The sequence below is a fragment of the Oncorhynchus clarkii genome, unplaced genomic scaffold, assembly GCF_045791955.1.
Source record: "Oncorhynchus clarkii lewisi isolate Uvic-CL-2024 unplaced genomic scaffold, UVic_Ocla_1.0 unplaced_contig_11379_pilon_pilon, whole genome shotgun sequence".
Classification (NCBI taxonomy): Eukaryota; Metazoa; Chordata; class Actinopteri; order Salmoniformes; family Salmonidae; genus Oncorhynchus; species Oncorhynchus clarkii.
Genome location: NW_027258371.1, coordinates 16,085 through 35,000, shown reverse-complemented (window position 1 = coordinate 35,000; position 18,916 = coordinate 16,085). Strand labels below are relative to the sequence as shown.

Genomic DNA, 18,916 nt, shown 5'->3' with positions numbered 1-18,916 from the left:
TGAGTAGACCTTACAAGTAACAAGAGCGCCATCTATTGGCTTGGATGACATATTGTAACAGAAATATTATTGATGACAGTATTATCATTCCAGTTAGTGACTAGTGGTTCTTATCTCTGTAGACTCGACTGTGGAGGAAGTCCAGATCTCCAGGAACAGGAGGCTGTACCTGCTATGGAACAGACCTCAATCGTAACTTCTACGCTAACTGGGGCAGTGAGTATGGTTCTTACTCTAAACCACACTCACTCACACACACCAAGGTTGGGGTCAATTCCATTTCAATTCCATTGAATTCAGATAGTACACTGAAATTCCAATTCTCAATGTTATTCAATGAGGAACATTTGGAATTTGATTTACTTCCTGAATTGACTGGAACTGAGATAGAATTGACCCCAACCCCAACACCAACACACACACACATCCTAACTGTGTTTTCCTCTCCTGTCTGTGCAGTGGTTGGTGTCTCGACAGACTGCTGCAATCTGTTCTACTGCGGCACCAAGGCTCTCTCTGAGTCTGAGGCCTGGGCCGTCACAGACATGTTGGGGAAAATGAGGGAAGATATTCTGGCTTTCCTCACCATCCACTCCTATGGCCAGCAGCTCCTGGTGCCCTACGGACATCCCAACACTTCAGCACCCAACCACGATGAGCTGGTACGCCCGCCCCCAAAGATAAGTTGTGTTGTAATTGACCAGTGTTTTAAAATGGGGATCAACAGGGGTGCACGTGTTTTCTGACCACATTAACCTGTAGTATGTCTCTGTGTTGCCAGATGGAGGTGGGTCTGGGAGCAGCCAAGGCTATAAAGGCTGTCCATGGGATGGACTACACTGTAGGCACCTCACCTGATATCCTGTGTAAGTAAGGCTGAGGGAAGACAACGAGTCACCAAACACTGAAGTGAGCAATGCCTGGTTAATCCCATTTTATCAAGACCCACATCTATACTCGGACACATGGCAATCCAATGGGAAGAGACTATACAACTACTGGCCTATAAAACTCTCTCTCTCTGTCTCCAGATCCCTTCTCGGGTTCGTCTCAGGACTTTGCCAGGCTGATCGGCATCCCGTTGTCTTTCACCTTTGAGCTCAGGGACAAGGGCGAACACGGCTTCGAGCTCCCAGAGGACCAGATCCAGCCCACCTGTGAGGAGGCCTACGCCGGAGCACAACACATCATCACCTACACACACGACAAGGCCTTCTACAGCTATGCTGCCACCGTCAGGGCAACACTGTGGACCACACTGCTGGCAGCCTGGGTCTCTAGCGCCATCCTGCTGTAGACTGGGAGGACTGCAGGAGTCAGATGAGACACACTTATTTTGTCAAGTGTGGTATGTTACTTGTGTCTTTAAAACTATACTGTAAAACTGTTAAATTATCATCTACTTCTTATGTTCCTTTTAATATTGACAAAACACATACAGGTTATTTGTAGTACAGTGTGCTTTGCATTAACATTTCATTGATATAAATACACTCAAACCGTAATGATTTGTTGTCATAACTTCCTTCCGTTAGATCCATGAGTTGTCCCCTCATAAGTCCAGCAACCGTTGCCATGTTTACCCAACCAAAGGTGCTGATCAACATTAGTTCAACCGTTACCATGTATACCCAACTGCCTGACTTGATTAGGTCCTACAAAGCAGTTCTAATGTATGTGTCTTCTATCCCTGTGTTTCGCCCCTCTCTTCTCTGTTTCTGGGTAGCTGCAGTGTTATGTGGTGTTGAACGGCTGGAAGCCCTGTTGTCTCAGGCAGGCCAGAGGCAGGAAGAGTTGGTCCTCTTGAGGAAACTGGTCCCACTGTGTCCATGTCCAACCTGGGACAGACAGACAGAGAGGCAGAAATATCTACATAAACTCAGATACAAATCATTAACTTGCCAGTGTAGTAAATAGTGCAGGCCAAGTACAGTAATACAATTCCTGGGAACCTAGGAGACTGGGATAGCCAGGTTTCTCACCTTCGTTTTTCTCTGGTTCGAGATTGACTGGCTCTGATGGGTAGCTCCTGTCCACTTCTCCTTGCATGATGATGGTGATGTAGTGGTACTGCTCATCGAGCTTGATGGAGTTCACCACGGATGCGAACCTTACTTCTTTCAGGCGCACTCCTGCCTCTTCCATCACCTCCCTGTGAGCGCAATCTTCCCATGTCTCTCTTCAAATGAAAAATACAACTATTGGTCAACTTTAATATGAAATTAATATCACACTCTTGTTTACATTAAGAAATAATTAGCTACTCACCCAAATTCTAGATGACCGCCAGGTAGCTGATACGTTCCTTTGCCCATTGCACTTTTTCGCTTCCCTAAGAGGACGCAGCTGGAGTGAGCTGAATCTGTGACAAGAACCCCTACTCCGACACCAGGGCGCTTGAGGGGTCTGCAGTTTTGTGTCATCTCGTCAAATCAGACCACGGTAATTCAGTTAGTAAAACTATAAGCAAATAGCTCTACTATAAACACATGCTATGGCATATGCTCTTCTATCGTTTCAGGCAACTTCACCAGGCACAGCTCCTCCTCCGCAACGAACGGAACGGAACGAGCCAGGTTGACACGTGAATATCACTTCCGGTACATTTTTTTAGTTGCTTATCAGGCAAAGTTATCTGGGTAGCTTAAAAATGTAGATACATTAAACAATGCAGATGGAAATATTTATAAGCAAACGTGTATGCTATGATTCCCTATCTATAACCGTCCCTTTATTGCCCTGATGTGATATTACATCAAAATGTTATTTTGGAAGTGTTAGGGCGAACACCACAACAGATAGTCCATAGTGTAGCCAGATATAGTTTATTATAGTTATACTAGTAGCCTACAACAGTGGACTGGACAAAAATGGAACCACAGATTGTTGGCTGTTTTTGCATCAGTCACATTTGTCAGAGCAAGCTACCCCATTTTAGGCGGCCGCCGGCTAACAGAAACTGCATAGCCTTGCCAACTATGTGAACAATGAAAGAGTCTCACATTCATTTTTTCTGAATTGATGGCAACATAAACATATCGCCTTATTAGGCTACACACAGTATACTAATACTGTTATGTATTTTGGTGTGGCAGATAATACTTGCTTGCTGTTCACACGTTTTGACTAAAAGGGAAACGGTTTGTCAGAATTGACCAGAAGGGGATTTTCGTAGTAGGTTAGGAGAACTTACGCAGCAAGTTAGGATAATTAACGTAACGTGTTATATAAATAATAAAATAAGAATTTGTTCTTAACTGACTTGCCTAGTTATAAAATAAAAAAATTAAAAATTTAATTAAAATAAGAATTAGGCTAAGGTTCTGAAAATGTTTATGGTTAGCTAAAATCAGTGGTGTAAAGTACTTAAGTAAAATTACTTTAAAGTACTACTTAAGTAGTTTTTTTTGGTATCTGTACTTTACTATTTATGACAACTTTTACTTCACTACATTCCTAAAGAAAAGTATGTACTTTTTACTCCATACATTTTCCCTGACACCCAAAAGTACTCGTTACATTTTGAAGCAGGACAGAAATGGTCCAATTCACACACTTATCAAGAGAACATCCCTTGGTTTGTTTCTGAATGTCTGAGTGTTGGGAGTCTGCCCCTGGCTATCCGTAAATTAAAAAAAACACGAACAATTGTGCCAACTAATTTGCTTAATATAAGACATTTGAAATGATTTACACTTTTACTTTTGATACTTTAGTACATTTCTGAAATTACATTTACTTTTGATACTTTAGTACATTTCAAACCAAATACTTTTTGACTTTTTCTCAAGTAGTATTTTACTGGGTGACTTTCACTTTAACTTGAGTAATTTCCTATTAAGGTATCTTTAATTTTACTCAATAATGAAAACTGCGTACATTTTCCACCACTGGCAAAAATGCAAAATAATTATCCACTTTTGTGGTCAATTTCACGTAAACTGTATCCCATCTAGCCGCAACCCTGTTCACTGCGCTCAAAGACTTTCTATCTGCTATTTTCCCACAATGTGTTAATTTCCCGCGCTTTTGTAATATTTTGTAATGACATCATCGAAATAACGAGAGAAACGCCCATTTAATTTTACAGGCGGGTGCGCCGAGAAATTTCACCAATCGCTTCGTGGTTGGATTTTCACTGTCCAATAAGAACAACACATATACCAAACACCTATCATCTACGTGTATCCCTATATATCTAACCAATCTACGAAGGGTAGCGTTGATAATAGAGGCCAATCAGAACCTGGGGTGTTTTGTGTCGGGTGCAAGGGGTCGCAACGTCTGCCGGCTTTCCTTTCCGCGGTCTCTCTTGGCTGAGCGTTTTCTGGATCTCACTGCAATGGCGGAGCAGCAGCAGTTCTACATCTTGCTGGGCAACCTGATGAGCCCTGACAACGACATCAGGAAACAGTCGGAGGTAAGCTCTCAAAATATACTGTCTAGGTCGATAGCACCGCGCTGAGGCTACTTTCTAGAGTTAGCCAATTTGCGATTAGCCCAGCCCACGTGTGAAGCCGAAGTGGACTACGGCTTAGCAGCTAACGTTAACTAGTTGGCTAAAAATGTAGCATGTGGAAATGGCACAATTCATTGATCCATGAAACTTCGTTAGTAAGCAAATCATTAAGGCTTCGTCAACGATTTTTAAAAGGCCCTTCTCTAGCTATAACTAACGTTAGCTAACACTACAGTCGTGCTCAGTTAACGTTAGTTAGCTAGTTAGCAAGTTAGAGACACACATTGATATGCACATCACCACTTCGGTTACAGTAGCTACTAACGTTACTAGTTTAGCAAGCTATGTTTTAGGTAGTTAAATATTTTGGTTCCTCATCCGAAGACTTGAGAAATCGACCTCAGTAACGCTATCTAAAGCAACGTTAATCGACAACATAAAATTGTCAAGGGCCCCGGTCGGAAATGTAGCTAATGTTAGCTAGTTAGCCAGCTATGTTGCAATACATTTAGAGTCCGAAGCTACAAACTACTCTTAGTTATCTCGCTTACTCCCTATATTATGTCAGCTGGTGTGACTATGCATAACTTTAGTTATAAGATGGCTAACAAACTAGTAAGTTTTACAGTCGTTACGTCCGCTAAATAATCTACATGTATAAAAAATTAGTCTGTCCGGACCTGTGGGCTTTTTCTTTCAGGTGCGATGTGTCGCAACTAGGTCGGTATCTAACACGATAGCAAGCTATCTTGGTTAAATATACAGATCATATGAGCACGCCTGTATTAGCATGCGTGTAATCCACACATCTACCTGGTCAGCTGTGTCACTAGTTGGTATTCTTTATGGATAGCCTGGTCTCAGACTTTCTGAAACTAGCTACCAGGATTAGCAGCTAACGTTAATGATCTTGTTTTCCCACTGAGTAGACATACTTATCCGTGATCAAGGCGAGATTGGGATCCGTAGCGCATTGTTATGGACGGTCTCTCTTCATCAGGGCTCTGGATTTGAGTTTCACTTGAATCTTATCACACTCATCCCCCACTAGCGGTCAGCACTTTCCTTTATGAAAGACAATGAGTGTCTGCCGATGGTTAAGCTCATCGGAATCCTTTAGTCACACAGAGAGAACGTCATGGAGATCAGGATTATATCTACCAACCTACTGGACAGCAGGGATAGAATAAAACAAGTTTAGATTCAATGAGTCCATTTTAAATGTCGTTGGTCAATGCTATGGGCATTGTAATCTATTGCGAAGATACTCTGAGCTAGATGTAATCGCACTCATTAACCTAAAACTATATATAGCACCAATAAATCCAAACTGTCCTGTGGTGGGCTTATGTGCTCTTATTTGCTGACCCTGTCAAGATTCCAGATGCAGACATTAAAAGATGCCACCTATGAACCAGAACTAATTCAGTGTTTCCCCCAATAGTTTTTAATTTAATTAATTTTTTTAGCAGCAGTGACAGAGTTAGCAGGAATCTTGAAAAGTGGGCGTGGGGTGTTTCCTGGGGCATACATCCACATTGTTGGAGAGAGAATGTGCAGTGGCAGTCACAATTTAGCCCCCCCCCCCCAATGTCACCAAGCATCCAGCAACAGCCATAGTGTTAATAACCAGATGTCAGACAGCTGCCGCATTAGACAAACTAATGAGTAGCTTCTAGTTAAGATGACAACTCCTATTAGTCTAACTTTGCCCCAAGGGAGATTTTCATAACCCTGAATTTCAATCTATGACCCCCACGCACCTCCGTTATCAGGGCAATGGCTTTCAGGAGAACACATTAATGCTTCCTCTAACTGACGCATTCTCTCTCTTTGCAGGAAGCTTATGACACCATCCCCGGTCAGACAAAGATCACATTTTTGCTGCAGGCCATCCGAGATGCAGCCTGCGCAGAAGAGGTTTGTTACATTTTAGTCATTTAGTAGACTCTTAACCAAAGCTACTTACAGGAGCAATTGGGGTCAAGTGCCTTGCTAGAGGGCACATCGGCAGATTTTTCTCCTTGTTGGCTCAGGGTTACCTTTCGGTTACTGGCCCAACTGCTAGGCTACCTGCTGCCCATGGTTGACTCTTAAAGATGAACAATGTCTCTGAGGGGCAGAATGAGCTTATGTAAACAAGTCTTGGAAGAACATTTAGTCACAAGACAAAGCCGTGTCACAGTACTTCTGTAGCCAAATTCTTATTGTGTAAAACCGTTGTCGTGCAGCATCCAGTCTATCCTAGGAATCCTGTAGTCATTTCATCTTCCGGAAGTAGTCCTTTTGCATTGCATCAGCTCAAATACCCTGTTTTTATGCTCACCAACCTGCACAGTAATAGTGTAATAACTCATACATGGCCATTGTCACGTCACTTTGGTCATGCTGCCCTGCTCGGACGTTGCTGACAAATGCCAGATCTTACAACGCCTGGATAGGTATTTTACCTCGGATAACCCCACATAAGTTATAGAAATCTGGTGCCTGACAGCATAGATGTGGCACGTAACCATTGGTCGACGCATGCAGCGTCTGAGCAGGGGAGCATGACCAGTGTGACGGTCGTGTCAGTGAGTCGTCCTCTTGACATTTATTCAGATGAGGGTGTGATTGCTGAGCAGCATCTGTTACCTCTTTCTGCATCACAAATGGCACCCTATTCCCTATATTGCGCACTGCTTTTGACGATGGGCCCTGGTTAAAAGTAGTGCACTGGATGGGCTAGGCGGCCTGGCCCTCCATGCACCTCTCTCGCGTGACAGTATTTATAGAGCGGGGGAGCAGGACGGAACTCGACCGGGAACAGCATACCTCTGCTGCCTACTTGACATGTTTAGATCTTTGTTTCAGAGAGCTAGGCTTTGCTCAGGGGGATGTCATGTATGTTGAGACAAGTTGTTTTGCTTTTCCAATTGTCCCTTTCGGATATCTACATGCAGGGTTAAGGACTGGTTGCCAAGGAAGACTTATGGCACACCTTTGACCGAATGAAACGGTGGACTTTAATCGTGTTAAACTTTGATCAAATGGAGGCATTGACCTCTGGTGTAACCATGAAATGTGTCCCCCACCCCCCCAGGTCAAGACGATGGCGGCGGTGCTGCTGCGTCGGCTGCTGTCGTCCTCCTTCGAGGAGATCTACCCCGGCCTGACGGTGGACATGCAGACGGCCATCAAGACAGAGCTGGTCACCAGCATCCAGACAGAGGCCTCGCCCAACATTCGCAAGAAGGTCGCGGACATCGCTGCAGAGCTCTGCCGTAACCTCCTAGGTTGGTTAGGGGACAGCTGAGGGGCATCTGCAGTTGACCTCTTGGTCCATGCATAACCGTGGTGGTTTTGACTGTCACCTTGTGGAGTGATATGGACAGGCTCCTTCAGATCAGTCTGGTATACTACATTCTCTTGTGACTGTGTCACCTTGTGGAGTGATATGGACAGGCTCCTTCAGCTCAGTCTGGTATTCTACATTCTCTTGTCTTTACATGGTTCCTCTAGATGATGATGGAAACAACCAGTGGCCAGAGCTGCTCAAGTTCCTGTTTGACTCGGTCAACTCTGACAACGTTGGCCTGAGAGAGGCCGCCCTGCATATATTCTGGTGAGAAACCCAACCCAATACCCCCTCCCCTAAGACTTCATGATTTATTCTGAAAACAAAGTATTAATGACTACTTGTTGATCTGTGTTCTTGTACGATGACGTGACTATAGCCTAAGCTTTGCGTATGCAGCCTTTGGCATAACTCCCACTATGCTCTGGATTTTCTCTGTAGGAACTTCCCAGGTATCTTTGGCAACCAGCAGCAGCACTACATGGAGGTGATCAAGAGGATGCTGGTCCAGTGTATGCAGGACCAGGAGAACCCACAGGTGAGTGCCTTGCAGGGGTAACACTCCACACCTCCATTTGAATAGAAAATGTTAACTCTGCAGACATGTTTTCAGCTTTCAACATCATTCCAGCTCCTGGAAGGATAACTCAAGTCTTGTATAAACTATTGTCACCCGAACTGGTAGTGTCATTGTCTCCCTTATTCCCCCCTGTAGATCCGTACCCTAGCTGCCCGCGCTGCAGCCTCCTTCGTCTTGTCCAATGAGGGCAACGCTGCCCTGCTGAAGCACTTCTCTGACCTGCTGCCAGGCATCTTGCAGGTGAGACAGGCCCCCACGTCTGCTCTGGGGAACTTGGCTTCTTCCAGTCAAATCACAGATGTACCCTTACATATTGTCTGTTAGCGGTTTTAATAATGGATCCTTCTCAGATGAATCTCTAGATGTGAGGTGCTCTTTTATTGTAATGTAGCTTTACCCGTTCCGCTGGTGTAACGATCCCTCTCGGTCTCTGGTAAGGCGGTGAATGAGTCGTGTTACCAGGGAGATGACTCTGTGCTGAAGTCTCTGGTTGAGATCGCTGACACGGCCCCCAAGTACCTGCGACCCAACCTGGAGGCCACGCTGCAGCTCAGCCTGAAGCTGTGTGCTGACACCACCCTGACCAACATGCAGAGGCAGCTGGCCCTGGAGGTTATCGTCACGCTGTCCGAGACTGCCGCCGCTATGCTGAGGAAACACACCGCCATCGTGGCATCCAGCGGTGAGTGATGGTCACACCGCCCTGTCTCATCACCCCAGTCTGCTGTCTGAGGTGTACTGATTCACTCAGATGTGTTTTTGTAAGGGATGGCAGGAAGTACATTTTCTCTCATGCCAGTGGAGATGCAGTCGGTCTGTTCTCTTCAGAGGTAAACTGGGTGCAGCTAAAGGAAATGTTGTTTTGGGAAGTGTCTAAATCAACTCACTGCCGTGTGCTGTAGCACTTCAAAGTGCTATTTCAGTCTGACTCCTTTTGACTGCAGGCTAAAAATGCAACTGAATAGCTGTTTGAACCGTTTCTCATTTGAGGAATGTTTCAGCAGCAGAAGCTAGCATTTAGTTTGGAGGTTTGTGTCACTATTGGGTCGTTTAGTCCAAATGTAGGAAAGTATTTGTAGTTTGCTGTTGACTAAGTGTTCACCATTGTTTGTCCTCAGAAGTGGTCACAGTAAAGTCAGTGATGTATTGGTGTGGTGGTTGTCTGTGCAGTTCCCCAGATGCTGGCTATGATGGTGGATCTGGAGGAGGACGAGGAGTGGTCTATGGCTGATGAGCTGGAGGACGATGACTTTGACAGGTACATCCTAGCTACTACAGAAATGTAATGAATAGAACGGCCGTCCCCATTCAAGTCAATGGTGGGTGGTCTGGTTGCCACTGCAAGTCTACTCATAGAGGAGCTAAGCAGGAAGTGTACCATCAATCTGTGCTGTGGTTTGGTTCAACTCAACTGACATTGCAACAAATGCATAACATTGCAACAAATGCATACCATTGCATGAGCCACATCAATTAGAATAATTTGAATAAACATTCTACATTACCATGGGAATGATTGCATCACAATACCAGGCAGCCATTGCGAATGTACCATATGTTTACCAGTCAAATGTATAGGGTTAATTTCCAGGCCTGTTCTATTCATTCCATCTCTATGCCAGCTACATCACATGCACACAATCTTCAACTGGTACAGCCTAAACCTGTATTTCCTGCACTGCTGATGAAGCATACTGCAAGATAATTTACCCCAGCAAAAATGGTTATAGCGTGTACCAAAGGTGATTGGTTGAAGGCATAATCTGTCCATGGTAATGTAGGATGGGGTTGTTAACTTGTTGTATTTTTGCGTGGGTTTCACAGCAATGCAGTTGCAGGAGAGAGCGCTCTGGACAGAATGGCCTGTGGGCTGGGAGGAAAGATGGTGCTGCCCATGATCAAACAGCACATCATGACTATGTTGCAGAACCGTACGTCTTATCTTTGGTTTCAAACACTTCTACTACATCTGTCATCCTGAACCACTCTCTTGGACATGGTCTCGATCATGTACCATAGCATGGCAGGTATGACCCAGCTGTGATGTTACCTAGCAACATGTCAGTAACTGTATATTTGTGTGTCAGCTGACTGGAAGTACCGCCACGCCGGCCTCATGGCGCTGTCGGCCATCGGGGAGGGCTGCCACCAACAGATGGAGGCCATCCTCAACGAGATCGTCAGCTTCCTGCTACTGTTCTGTCAGGACCCTGTGAGTTTATTCAACCAATCAAATGCCTTCATATATAATATACGTGCCATCTAGCAGACGCTTTGATCCAAAGCGACTTAGTCATGCGTGCGTACCTTAAGTATGGGTGTTCGCAGGACTCAAACCCACTATCATGGCGTTGCAGGAAAACCCCTGCTGTACCAACTGGGCTACAGTCTGTAAAGACCTTTTACATCAGCAGTTGTCCCAAAGTACTTTTTAATTGGGTTGAATCTGTTTCACGTTGTCGTTTCTCCCTGATGTGATTTGTTGTTGACCCTTTGTCTCTGTTTCCAGCACCCCAGAGTCCGTTATGCTGCATGCAACGCCATCGGGCAGATGGCCACCGATTTCGCCCCCACCTTCCAAAAGAAATTCCACGATAAGGTATAAGGGATTTTTCCACATGGTTTGTTGAACTGTATTTTGAGGACACATTGTTTTACATTGGCAGTTTTACCACCTCTTGTAAAGAGAGAGTCCATGTCAAACAGGGTCTTAGGCCTGCACAGCTTATCAAACTCATCACTGATGCAATTCTATATTCATGTCAGCTGACCTTTGACCCTGTGCCCTCTCCCACCAGGTGATCTCTGCCCTACTGCAGACCATGGAGGACCAGACCAACCCCCGTGTCCAGGCCCACGCTGCCGCGGCCCTCATCAACTTCACTGAGGACTGTCCCAAGTCCCTCCTGATCCCCTATCTGGACAGCCTGGTCCAGCACCTACATGTCATCATGGTGGCCAAACTACAGGAGGTCTGTCTGTCAATGTGTGCTGTTTTTCTGTCTTAGTGTGTGTATTAAAAACATTTCAACCCACATGGTATTTCTCTGCGACAGTCCTCTATGGTTTAGCAGTAAGACCTTTTGGGAGATTAAAGGTCTGTTCTCCACCACGGGTTTCTCTCGCTGTAGGAATCTGTTACTTAATGTCAGACTACATTTACAATCTATTAATTTGATGTAATCGATGGAGTTTCAGCTTTGAGTGTTACCAATCTGTTTAGAGAAAAAATGCCAGTCTTTGTTGATTTCAAACATTATCCGTCTAATCTGTTTTGCAGCACAAACCCTTATCAGACGCACGTCTTTGTTAATGGGCCTTGGTAGGTCATGATCAATGACCATGTTAACTTGTGGATGCTAATGAAGCCCTCTGTCCACCGTCCCAGCTGATCCAGAAGGGTACCAAGCTGGTTCTGGAGCAGGTGGTGACGTCCATAGCGTCTGTGGCGGACACGGCCGAGGAGAAGTTTGTTCCCTACTACGACCTGTTCATGCCCTCCCTCAAACATATCGTGGAGAACGCTGTGCAGAAGGAGCTGAGGCTGCTCCGAGGGAAGACCATCGAGTGTATCAGCCTCATCGGCCTGGCTGTCGGCAAGGACAAGGTACACACTGCTTTGTCTACCAGGTGTTCAGTACATGTTCCTTATGCGAGGATTTGTCACACACCAAGATTTGCATACATGCTCAATGCCCGTACTTTAAGTGTTATTTCCTCTCCATCCATTTTGTATTTGTCTGTTTGGTGAAACGTTGACTGATTGCCCTTCTGTCTCAGTTCATGCCTGATGCGTCAGCTGTGATGCAGCTGCTGCTGAAGACCCAGACCGACTTCAATGACCTGGAGGATGACGACCCACAGGTATGTTTACAGATGTGTTGTCTAGAATGGATATGATTATCCATCAGAACGGGGGACTGTTGTCTGCTCTAATTGTTGCATTTCTATCTGCATTGTTTTGGGAACTGAACTGCTGGGTTATGTAGAGAACACTGTAGTGCAACTGAAATCGCAAATCTGTTATTGGACACGGTCTGGTAGTGCCTCCCCATTGTTCCTGTTGACTTTTTTTACTCTTTATTTAGTAAATATTGTCTTAAATCCCCAAAAAGTCAGTTTAGTTGGTGCGCTTGACTCGATAATTTACCTGTTTCCCTCATTCAAAATCCATACAAAGGAATCCCAAAAGTTACCAATAAACTTCGTCCAAGTCAAACAATGTTCCTAATCAATCCTCAGGTACCCTAATATGTAAATAAACAATCAAATTAAAGACTGAGAATAGTATGTTCATTACCGGAGATGAATAACGAAGTGCGCACCACAATACTACAGTCCAAATGAGAGAACAAGCCTGAAACTCTTTCTAAAGACAGACATCTAGTGGAAGCCCTAGGAACTGCAATCTGGGAGGTGTTCCTTTGATTTTCCCATAAACAAGCATTTGAATGGGCAGACACCAACAAAACATAATCTGGATGGCTTCTCCTTGGTTTTTCAGCTGCCATATCAGTTCTCTTATACTCAGACATTATTTTAACAGTTTTTAAACTTCAGAGTTTATGCAATACTACCAATTATATGCATATCCCAGCTTCTGGGTCTGAACAACAAGCAATTTACTTTGGGCACGTCAACCACCCGAATACTGCCCCCGACCCTCAAGAAGTTAACTGTTTTGTTGGTTAAGGGCTTGTAGGTAAGGTTACCTGTTGTATTTGACGCATGTGACAAATAAAATGTTATTTCAAACAGTTTTCTCCATACTGAACGAACCCCTGGTTGTCTGTTCCCTCAGATCTCCTACATGATCTCAGCCTGGGCCAGGATGTGTAAGATCCTGGGGAAAGAGTTCCAGCAGTACCTACCTGTGGTCATGGGGCCCCTAATGAAGACTGCCTCTATCAAGCCAGAGGTGGCCCTCCTGGACAGTAAGTTCTATGCTGGTTGAATGTTGGGATTGATTTTGGTATCCACAGTAGACTCCTATAGAACATTGCAGGGTTCCCATAGTCACTATAGAATCTCAATTATTGAAGTCAAAACCTGATGGAAATGCAATTCAACTGGCTTGCTATGCTTGTGTGAAGGGTAGTGTCCTGTGGCTAACTAAGCCTTTTCTCCTGGCTTCCCTCCCCAGCCCAGGACATGGAGAACATGTCGGAGGATGACGGATGGGAGTTTGTGAACCTGGGAGACCAGCAGAGCTTTGGCATCAAGACAGCCGGGCTGGAAGAGAAGGCCACCGCCTGCCAGATGCTGGTGAGACTGGGCGAGGGGCAGTGCTGCTCACACACCAATAGAACTTCATTTAAACATGGCTGCCGTATTGCTTTAGATTTGGAGTCGTTTCCAGTTTAGGGATTAGATGAATTTCCTTTTTCATCCTGGACATTACCCAAACTCTGCTTTCAGGCTAACCCTGTCTCCTTCCCAAGACCAAGAAAAAGCTGTCTTGTATTTGAATAAACTCAGCAGGTCTTCTTTCTAAAAGCCTGTCTCTGTGTTCTCCAGGTGTGCTATGCCAAAGAGTTGAAGGAAGGGTTTGTGGAGTACACAGAACAGGTGGTCAAGCTGATGGTTCCTCTGCTCAAGTTCTACTTCCACGATGATATCCTTTTAATGGGAGCGCTCACTACGTGTTGAACGTCATGTTTATTGAAGACTGTTGTTGGCTGGGCTGTCTGGCAGGTCTCTGAATAAGACTGTTGTCATCCACTGTGGTTGGTCCTTGACTGTCCTGTCTGTACGTGTGCGGGTGGCAGCAGCGGAGTCCATGCCCCTGCTGCTGGAGTGTGCGCGGGTACGAGGCCCAGACTACCTCACACAGATGTGGCACTTCATGTGCGACGCCCTCATCAAGGCCATTGGCACAGAGCCAGACTCGGATGTCCTATCAGAAATCATGCATTCGTTTGCCAAGGTAACCAACCCCCCCATCCCAGGGTAGCCTAGTGGTTAGAGCGTTGGACTAGTAACTGGAAGGTTGCAAGTTCAAACCCCCGAGCTGACAAGGAACAAATCTGTCGTTCTGCCCCTGAACAGGCAGTTAACCCACTGTTCCTAGGCCGTCATTGAAAATAAGAATTTGTTCTTAACTGACTTGCCTGGTTAAATAAAGGTAAAATAAAAAATAAAATAAAAAATATGCTTGGATTATATTGTCTGTAGCATTTCCACACAAATTAATCTTAGGAATTTAAGTTGTAATTCATTTATGATGTGGAAAAATGCTGACTGTGGTTGCCCTCCAGTGTATTGAGTTAATGGGAGAGGGCTGCCTGAACAACGAGCACTTTGAAGAGCTGGGAGGGATCCTGAAGGGGAAGCTGGAGGAACACTTTAAGAACCAGGAGCTGAGACAGGCCAAACGACAGGATGAGGACTACGACGAGGGCATGGAGGAAACGTTACAAGACGAGGTGAGCGTTCCTCACGGCGGACCTTCTGGGCATTTTAATAACTTGTTAGATGCAAGGTAATCTGGCTTGATGTTAAATGTTCAAGTTTACAGCAATAGTGACTGCACTGATGTGAGCCATGTCAAGTTTGTACTGTCCAATAGCAGTGTTTGTGTTCACACCTGCTTTTTCTAAGTGTTTATTCAGCTCTAGAATGAATCAACATATTTACACCTTGTCTTGCATGGTGCGTTTCTGCATGAACCAACTGTTCTGTTCCCATTTCCCTGGCAGTGTTTCCTACCATGTGATTGTTGTGTTCTCTGCAGGATGAAAACGATGTGTACATACTGACCAAAGTGTCAGACATTTTGCACTCTGTGTTCAGCAGCTACAAGGAACAAGTGCTGCCGTGGTTTGAGCAGCTTCTACAGCTCATCGTACAGCTCGTGGTGAGGATGGTTCCATCACTCACTCCAACGGACAGACATTAACATGGTCCTTGGTCATGTTCATTAGGGCACACCGTAACAAAACCTAGTGGGAAACTAGCATTTCTAGTCTTCACTGTTTGTCAGTTTTCTTCTATTTGGTGCCTAATGAACATGTCCATGTATGTGGGGTCACATTGGTGTGCCACACCATGTAGGATTTAATCAACAGAAGCTTGGTGCTGTTACAGGGCTGACCTTTGACCTCTTGATGTTGTCTCCAGTGTCCTAGCAGGCCGTGGGCAGACAGGCAGTGGGGTCTGTGCATCTTTGACGACGTGGTTGAGCACTGCAGCCCCTCTTCCTTTAAATATGCGGAACTCTTCCTGCGGGCCATGGCCCTGTCGCTGTGTGACACCAGCCCCGAAGTGAGACAAGCTGCAGCCTACGGCGTAGGAGTCATGGCTCAGTACGGAGGAGAGAACTACCGACCCTTCTGCACCGGTACCTGACACACAGGGTCTTGTTATCTATCCAGCTAGTGCCTTCAAAGTATTCACACCCCTTGACTTGTTACACTTTTAGTTACAAGGTGGGATTGAAGTTGATGGCACTTTTTTTTACACAACAAAATTTGGGAATAAGTGGAGTTGACTACTTTCTGAAGGCACTCTGTATTTATCTAGGAATATGTATCTAACTTGATTACATTGAACCTGGTCAGTGGGCAAGTCATGATTTAGACTTGCTCACTTGGCTACAGCCCACTATGGATAGCCTGCTTGTTGCACTGTTGACATGCATCCCTTGACATTTATGTCTCTGCCCTCTCCTGACTGGTTATCCTCTCCTCCAGAGGCACTGCCCACGCTGTTGGGTGTGATCCAGTCTCCAGACTCCAAGGTCAAGGAGAACGTCAACGCCACAGAGAACTGCATATCAGCCGTGGGCAAGGTCATGAGATTCAGGCCTGAGTGTGCCAATGTCAACGAGATCCTTCCCCATTGGCTCTCCTGGCTGCCACTCAACGAAGACAAGGAGGAAGCTGTGCACACCTTTGACTTCCTTTGTGACCTTATCGAAAGGTGGGGGACTGACTTTAATATTACTGATTTGGTTTGTGTTCATGCCAATAAGACATTTTATTTAGTGTTCTGTTGCTTAGCTTTTAGACGTTTTACATGGTCGCCTAATGAACATGACCCAAGTGTTGCAGCTGATATGTCTATGGTATGTTCTCTTTGTTTATGCATTTTTCTTCCAACAGCAACAATCCTATTGTCCTCGGACCAGACAATGCAAATCTTCCCAAGATATTCCAGATCATCGCTGAAGGAGTCGCCAACGAGTCGGTCAAGAGTGAGGATGCATGCAGCAAGAGATTGGCAAATGTCATCCGCCAAGTACAGGTGAGGGAATGCTCTACTTGCCGGAGTTACTTTGTTCAATCTAGGAACTTTTAACAAGCTTTGAGGAATTCTGAAAATTGGTGTAAACCAAACCGAGGTTAATTTGAAACACCTTGTCAGTGTCCCACATTGAAATGTCCTAGGTCTAGTAGTCAGTCAGCAGTTTCTTCATCTAAAAGCTTGTCCCCTCCCCAGGGTTCTGGAGGACTGTGGACCCAGTGTGTCACAATGCTGAACGAGACTCAACAGAAGGCCATCCAGGACCTCCTCAACACTGCTTGAGAAGCCTTATCCCCTTCCTTTGTTGGAAAACAACAAGACCATGTTTAAACATCTAGCTCCTGGATCTCCTCCTTCCTAGATCACCACCTCCCTCCCTAGATCACCACCTCCCTCCCATCTCCTTTTCCATCTCTGATCTGTAGCGTGTGTGTGGACTTCACTGCAGCCTCCTGCTGCCCCCCTCCCTATCCAGTCAGTCTCCCCTGCACTCGACTAACTGTAGGGACCAGGTTGATTTGTCTGAGTGACTGTCAATAAGACCCTGCCCCCTCCAGAGGATGACCCCTCCCCTTTAAGTCACTAATGTGTTATCGCCCACTGGAGTGGTCTATACCCTCTTCCTGAATCCTGACGGTTGGAGCGTTGTTGGCCTCACCTCCACAAAGGGAAAACAAATGAACACAAGTATTAATTCAGTTTCTTCTCCATCCTGTTAAACTGTTCAGAATCATCTGGTCTTTTGATGAAATTGACTTAACCCTTTCCACCACAAGTTTAACTGGTGTAGTTGTGCTCTGTGGAACCATGTGAAAATGTCATGTTTACCCAGCTGTAATAAACTCCTAGAAGTATCAGACTTGGTAGGACCCAGCTGCTGTATGAGGAGTGTTGACTAGAGGACTGGGGAATGGAACAAGGAAGTGTGTACATGTCATGGGGTGACCACTTCCTGCCTCTGAATTTTGTTTTTTTGTTTAGGCTTTTTTTGTTTCTCTTTCTGACGGAGCCGCACGGTGGCACCTGGAGGAAACGGCCTCTGTATGCTGTTGGCTCACTGATCTGAATCTGTCTATTCTCAAGACTAACAGCATGTGTCAGTGGCTAACTCAAGCTCTCCTTTAATAAATGAGTGAGGAAATCATGATTGTCTGTCTAGGAGATTTAAAACAAACCCTTTATAGGTGTTATTTTCCTTTCCCTGAAACCCTGTATAAATGTAGGTTTGTTTTTCATGAAGGTTTACACCAATTGAATGAAGTTGGTTTAGGATTAAGTGTCTTAGCCACAATGTGCTGGGTTATAGACATGTAGACGCATGGAATAGACTTAATGTGTGCATCCATCCTCCGCTAACATTTGGTTTAGAACCTTAGCACCCCTGCAGATATTTGGTGGATGTCAACAATACATTTCAGATTGGCAGAATTCGTCATAATGCATTAATGTAATGCATGGGTTGTCACTTTCACTGCAATGTAGGTTTATTATACATTATTGAAATAAGGAAAGTTGATTTTACCCTGAACAAAAAATAAACCACATGCAACAGTTTTTTACGGAGTTCAGTTCCTATTAGTCAATTGAAATAAATTGGGCCCTAATCTGGATTTCACACGACTGGGAATATAGATATGTGTCTAGTCAGATACATTTTAAAAAGGTATCTGAGGTATGTGCGTGGATCAGAATACCAGTCCGTATCTGGTGTGACCACTTGTCTCATGCTGCACGACACCGCTCCTTGGTGTGGAATGATGTCTCACTTCAATGGCTGTGCGAAGTTTCTGGCTATTGGCGCGAACTGGAACACGCTGTCGTACACATCGATCCAGAGCATCTGAAACATGTTCAATGGGTGATATGTCTGAGTATGCATGCCATGGCAGAACTGACACTCAGCTTCCAGGAGTTGCTTCCAGATCCTTGAAACATGGGGTAGTGCGATATCATGCTGAAACATTAGGTGTTGGCAATGGGCCTCATCACATATAGTTTTGCTTTCAAATTACCATCGATTTAAATGCATTTGAGTTTGGCTGTAGCTTATGCCTGCCCATACAACCCCAAAGCCTCCATGGAGCACTCTTCACCCTGAACAGAGTGGCCATCAAAGATGAACATTTGCACACATTTACGACACTGAACTGCAGTCAGGTCAAGACCCCGATGAGGACGACCAGCATGCAGATAAGTTTTGTGGAGAGATTCTTCAGTTGTGCAAACCCACAGTTTCATCGGGTGTCTGGTCTCAGACGATCTGCAGGTGAAGCCAGTTATGGATGTCTTGGGCTGG

At 45.1% G+C, this 18,916-nt stretch overlaps 3 protein-coding genes across 3 annotated transcripts in view; 2 read left to right on the top strand and 1 right to left on the bottom strand.

Annotated features, from left to right (window-relative positions):
• LOC139396821 (carboxypeptidase O-like) overlaps nucleotides 1-1,297 on the top strand; it is a 2,811-nt gene extending 1,514 nt beyond the window's left edge. The window contains exons 6-9 of the mRNA XM_071143739.1: nucleotides 123-216; nucleotides 460-662; nucleotides 782-866; nucleotides 1,032-1,297. Of these exons, the coding sequence (XP_070999840.1) occupies nucleotides 123-216; nucleotides 460-662; nucleotides 782-866; nucleotides 1,032-1,297 (648 nt within the window). The remainder of the gene's footprint in view (nucleotides 1-122; nucleotides 217-459; nucleotides 663-781; nucleotides 867-1,031) is intronic.
• The window catches only part of LOC139396822 (nucleotide triphosphate diphosphatase NUDT15-like), a 2,657-nt gene extending 95 nt beyond the window's left edge, over nucleotides 1-2,562 (bottom strand). The window contains exons 1-3 of the mRNA XM_071143740.1: nucleotides 2,269-2,562; nucleotides 1,983-2,179; nucleotides 1-1,838 (exon numbers count right to left, since the gene is read on the bottom strand). The exon at nucleotides 1-1,838 is cut by the window's left edge and continues 95 nt beyond it. Of these exons, the coding sequence (XP_070999841.1) occupies nucleotides 1,735-1,838; nucleotides 1,983-2,179; nucleotides 2,269-2,423 (456 nt within the window). The 5' untranslated portion in view covers nucleotides 2,424-2,562 and the 3' untranslated portion in view covers nucleotides 1-1,734. The remainder of the gene's footprint in view (nucleotides 1,839-1,982; nucleotides 2,180-2,268) is intronic.
• Nucleotides 2,563-4,259: 1,697 nt separating this feature from the next.
• Nucleotides 4,260-18,174, top strand: LOC139396819 (importin-5). The gene is made up of 24 exons (XM_071143737.1): nucleotides 4,260-4,420; nucleotides 6,299-6,379; nucleotides 7,542-7,734; nucleotides 7,961-8,063; nucleotides 8,238-8,334; nucleotides 8,512-8,616; nucleotides 8,815-9,058; nucleotides 9,547-9,634; nucleotides 10,201-10,307; nucleotides 10,464-10,588; nucleotides 10,886-10,975; nucleotides 11,175-11,348; nucleotides 11,765-11,983; nucleotides 12,157-12,240; nucleotides 13,178-13,310; nucleotides 13,520-13,641; nucleotides 13,894-13,990; nucleotides 14,130-14,302; nucleotides 14,634-14,801; nucleotides 15,110-15,232; nucleotides 15,496-15,715; nucleotides 16,068-16,296; nucleotides 16,479-16,620; nucleotides 16,816-18,174. The coding sequence occupies exons 1-24, from the start codon at nucleotides 4,343-4,345 to the stop codon at nucleotides 16,900-16,902; spliced, it is 3,282 nt and encodes a 1,093-aa protein (XP_070999838.1). The 5' UTR covers nucleotides 4,260-4,342; the 3' UTR covers nucleotides 16,903-18,174.
• Nucleotides 18,175-18,916: the final 742 nt, after the last annotated feature.

Bases quoted from the DNA above. Each gene is read 5' to 3' on its own strand.
- LOC139396819 (XM_071143737.1), top strand. From the start codon at position 4,343: ATGGCGGAGCAGCAGCAGTTCTACATCTTGCTGGGCAACCTGATGAGC. The intron at 4,421-6,298 runs GTAAGCTCTCAA...CTCTCTTTGCAG, and splicing joins ACATCAGGAAACAGTCGGAG to GAAGCTTATGACACCATCCC. The intron at 15,716-16,067 runs GTACCTGACACA...CCTCTCCTCCAG, and splicing joins CTACCGACCCTTCTGCACCG to AGGCACTGCCCACGCTGTTG.